At 37.6% G+C, this 4,290-nt stretch overlaps 1 protein-coding gene across 1 annotated transcript in view; it reads right to left on the bottom strand.

The window, feature by feature from the left end:
* Window positions 1-1,453: 1,453 nt before the first annotated feature.
* The window catches only part of stard3nl (STARD3 N-terminal like), a gene marked incomplete at its 5' end in the record, with an annotated part of 4,661 nt that continues 1,824 nt past the window's right edge, over window positions 1,454-4,290 (bottom strand). Inside the window, 4 exons of the mRNA XM_010790561.1 lie at window positions 1,454-2,151; window positions 2,249-2,316; window positions 3,205-3,300; window positions 3,815-3,932. Of these exons, the coding sequence (XP_010788863.1) occupies window positions 2,252-2,316; window positions 3,205-3,300; window positions 3,815-3,932 (279 nt within the window). The remainder of the gene's footprint in view (window positions 2,152-2,248; window positions 2,317-3,204; window positions 3,301-3,814; window positions 3,933-4,290) is intronic.

Here is a 4,290-nt window from a genome sequence, read left to right as displayed (position 1 = left end):
AGTGAAAGTGCTGTCGGATTCTCTAAAGTACTGCAGTCTCTTTCTCCTAAGCCTTTTGGTACTGCGGTACTTTAGAGAATCCGACTGCCCTTTCACTATCCGACGTGTTTATGATGCGCCAGCGGACGTCCTGAATGTGCGTCTGCTGCTGGTGGAAACTATGGAAACTACAGTGTTCTATACAGCGGACTACAACATGGATGTTTCATAAGAACGAGGGACTACTGTAAACTCATCTAGACTCTGCACCGTGCTCTGATGCTGTTGCTTTATGCTTAATGAACGTGGACAAGAGAGAAACATATTCTTCATGATCAAAGTTTGAATTGAAATAAAAAAGGAAAGTGAACCTTATGCTCGTCACCCTCTCCCTCCGGTCCACATTGATACAAATGATCCCAATACGTATGATTGTATGAAAACATCTTAAAATAAATACAAATGTATTTATTATAAACGTTAGTCTTTAACATCTATCACTGTGTATATCACCATTCAAACATCACACACCACACCACACAGCTAAAAAACACTGTGAAATGTTAACTTTATTTGATCATTTCAGTAAAAACTAACGTTCATATTTCTCTTTTTGATTATAATACTGATGAACGTTCATAACAAAGCAAATTTGGCATTTTACCACCTACAGTTTAAAATGCTTAATAAGCACCGTAACTTTCATGATATAATTTCTCGGTCATAATCGGTTGTTTCCGTGAACGGCCGACTGTTGTGTGACGGCAAATGCTGCGGCCGCAAGGCATTGTGGGGCAGAATTTTCTCCTCTCCTTTCGGTAAGGGAGGTCCAGTGGTTCCTAAGCTAAAGGAGGTTATAAAGGAAGTTTGAAACCTCCTTTCCTATCATGTAGAGAATTCGAACGGCACTTATCATGGCTGCCACTGAGGGACTTCCGGGTCATTGCACTCCGTTAGGAAGGTTCCTAAGCTAAACGGACTATTCGACTTCAGCCCTGGGTTCGGTCTGAAGGGGAGTGGCTTGGCTTGACCCTGGACTCAGAGGGACAGGAGGTGAAAAGGGGAGGAAGAGGGTTGCGTCGAGTCCATAGGGTCGAGTCACCTGAAATGAAAGCTGTTAGAGGGGGGAGAGCAGATTTAAAAGGGTTAGCGGAGCACTATGATAGGCTTGTGATAATAGAGCGAAGTGATTGGTTGAGCTGGGGAGTGACGCCCCCGGTCACTTGTTGAGAGGAGAGAGAGTAGTAACATAGAAATAGTAAATTAATGAGTAAAGACGGTCTTCCTGGTTGAGATTCATGTATTTTGCCAACATTTATTTGTATCACCTTTTTTTCCATTTTCCAACATACTATACTATGATTTCTTTCATATTTATAAGAAATATTCTATAAAATATTCTGAAACTAGCCATTAAGTATAACAAGTAATTTGACTTTCAGTTCTTTAAGAAATAAAAAGAAACTCAACGCCACAGATTTCACATTTTAATGATTCCATTCTCCAGACTTTTCCATAAAAACAAAATCACTCGGCTTGTAAGGCATGCATGAATACATATATACATGTTTTATATACTTTTGAGCTCCACATGTGTTTAACAGCATCTCTTTTAGATCAGTTTACAATTCATATACTCAGTTTAAGTGCATTGCTCCGTTAACTAAAATCACATTTGCTACACACCAGGTCCAACGGTTCAAAACTGGCCAGAAAAAAAAGAATCCTTCATTTACTTTTTGCAGAGTTTTTTGGAGCAAGCTTATTTTCTTTTACAGTAAATTGAAACCCAAGCTTATGAAAACACATAAAAAAGTAAAGACATGTATACCTAAGAGAAGAAATGAACAGTGTTTTTATCAAACATCGAGTAAAAACCCTGTCAAATGCACCGATTCAATCTGTAAAGAAGTGGAACTCTGCGTGCAGTTAGGTGTTTAAATATCCGATGATATGAATTCTCCTTCGAGCACCAGAGAATATTCAATGTGAGGAAGAAGACCCTGTGAAAAGGAACATGTGCCTCTTTCTCCAGGCCCAGGTGCACATGCAGAAGACTGATATTAGACAGAGAGGTGCATTGTGGGTATGAATAAACAGAGACTTCTCAGAGGCAAATAAAAAGTAAAATGGCTGAATGTGTAAGGCAGAGTTTCTCCAGGAGAGCAGATCCTGAGGGGAGCAAGAAAGGGCCAATTAGGTTCATGATTTGGGTGAAAATGAAGATTTTTAGTGCGTTATCGTCAAAAATGACACATGAGATGTTTACCTGTTAGGTCAGCTGCTGAATGAGATCTTTCTCTGGATCATGTTTATCATCCAGCTCCTCGTCAGAGTCTGAAAACAGAAGAGAAACACCAAAACATCACAACTCCAATTTTTACTTAAACCAACAAAAAAAAAACGTTTTTAACTCTCAGCATTAACACCAATACTCCACAGTTTGTATTTTAATAAATATGTTAGATATTGTAATGCAATGTGCTCATTTTTAGAAGTCTTGTGTTTTGAAGATTTTTTAACTGTATTATATTTGATCTTTTATTATATATTTTTGGATTCTGAAAATTCTGATTATTGCACATTCAAACCTTTCAAACTCTGAAATTCAGCATAAATATTGTATTAATAGTAACAAACCACTAACCCTAACCTATATATATATATATTTTTTTTTTTAAATACATGTTTTATATTGTAACTTCAACGTCTTATGTTTCTTAATTTTGTATCTATTTATTTGATTTGATCTTTTATGACCTATTATACTTTAACTTCCTATGTTTAAATACATTATTTTATTTTGTCTTTCTATTGCACATTCTTAAATAAACTCATTATCTTTATATAACTATTTATATTCTAATCTATTTGATGTTTTATCAGACATGTTACTTAATTTAATTTTTGATTGTTTGTATAAATATCTTTATTTAAATGTAGTTTATAATTCAATTGCACATTTCAACTTAAACTTCAAACTGATATTTTAATATAAATAGTTGTATTATATTTTATTTTATTATCTTTTATTTAAAAACTGTCACGAAACCCAATTTTCCCCCGGGATATAAATGAAGTATTCAGATTCTAATGTGTTTTTCCTGCCACTAGGGGGCTCTATAAACAAACCAATAACAAAGATGATTGAGGTACAGAGTGAAAACTATAAGAGTTATTAAACTGACAGGAGACAGGTGATGAGTTCGTGGTGCGTTCACTGACCTGCCACAGACTCCGGTGGAGAGTAGAACTGACCGTCAGATAACGGGCCGGGACCCATGAGAGGAGCTCGCTCTGCGTCCATGAGGGACTGAAACCCTGAGACACAGAGAGCAACGAAGACAAACATACGTTTATATGTAAGCAGCAAAGGTCACTAGATCAAATGATGACATGAGGCAGTTGATCACTTGATTCTGATTGGTCAAGTTGGACATTCCGTGGTCTTTTATACAACAATATAAGACTGCAGCTTAGAGCACTTTGATCGAGGATCTATGTGAAGTCATATCAATACGCAAAAAGAAGTCAATTTAACGTCAGCTGTGGACGACAAACATTAGTTTCCCTTTTAAATATACATTTTTAGATTTGAGAGCACACAACTTTGGATTCATGATGGCTGACGTTTCCTCAGTAAAGAAAAGACAAAGAGAACAAGAGAAGGGAAAAGGTACGTCAGAGAAATCATCAGAAGAAGACAGAAAGGAAGTAAACACTATGGGCTCTCAATTTCCCCCAAAGGTGAAACAAAAGTATTCTAAAAGAGACCCTTGAGATTCACTGTCTAAATAAACCTTGATTATAACACTGCTGAATATCTGAGACTCACGGTTGAGCTCCTCGTTCTCCTGCGGCAGAACCTTGAAGTCCAGCAGCCAGGTTTCTATCCAGGCCAACACGAAGGAGACGATGGGCAGCAGGTACCCGAACGCACCCTGAGACAGCAGCTGGGAGGAAGGTTTATTTATAAAGTACCTTTCAACACAAAGACATTCAGAGTGCTTTACGACTGAGACAACTTTAAGAGGTCCCCTACTGTCCTGTTCTTCATCAATAAAGATATATCCAGAGCCTGTCTCTGATTGGCTGAGAATCTTTGTTCCTGAAACTTTCAGAGTCTCTTTCCACAGAGGGGACACATGTTGATGTAGAAGACACATGGAGAAGAGGGGACACATGTTGATGTAGAAGAGACATGAAGAAGAGGGGACACATGTTGATGTAGAAGAGACATGAAGAAGAGGGGACACATGTTGATGTAGAAGAGACATGAAGAAGAGGGGACACATGTTGATGTAGAAGAGA

This window comes from Notothenia coriiceps, unplaced genomic scaffold (assembly GCF_000735185.1).
Source record: "Notothenia coriiceps isolate Sejong01 unplaced genomic scaffold, NC01 NC01_scaffold00034421, whole genome shotgun sequence".
NCBI classification, from domain to species: domain Eukaryota; kingdom Metazoa; phylum Chordata; class Actinopteri; order Perciformes; family Nototheniidae; genus Notothenia; species Notothenia coriiceps.
Note: the sequence above shows the minus strand (reverse complement) of the source record. Positions and strands in the feature narration are given on the sequence as shown.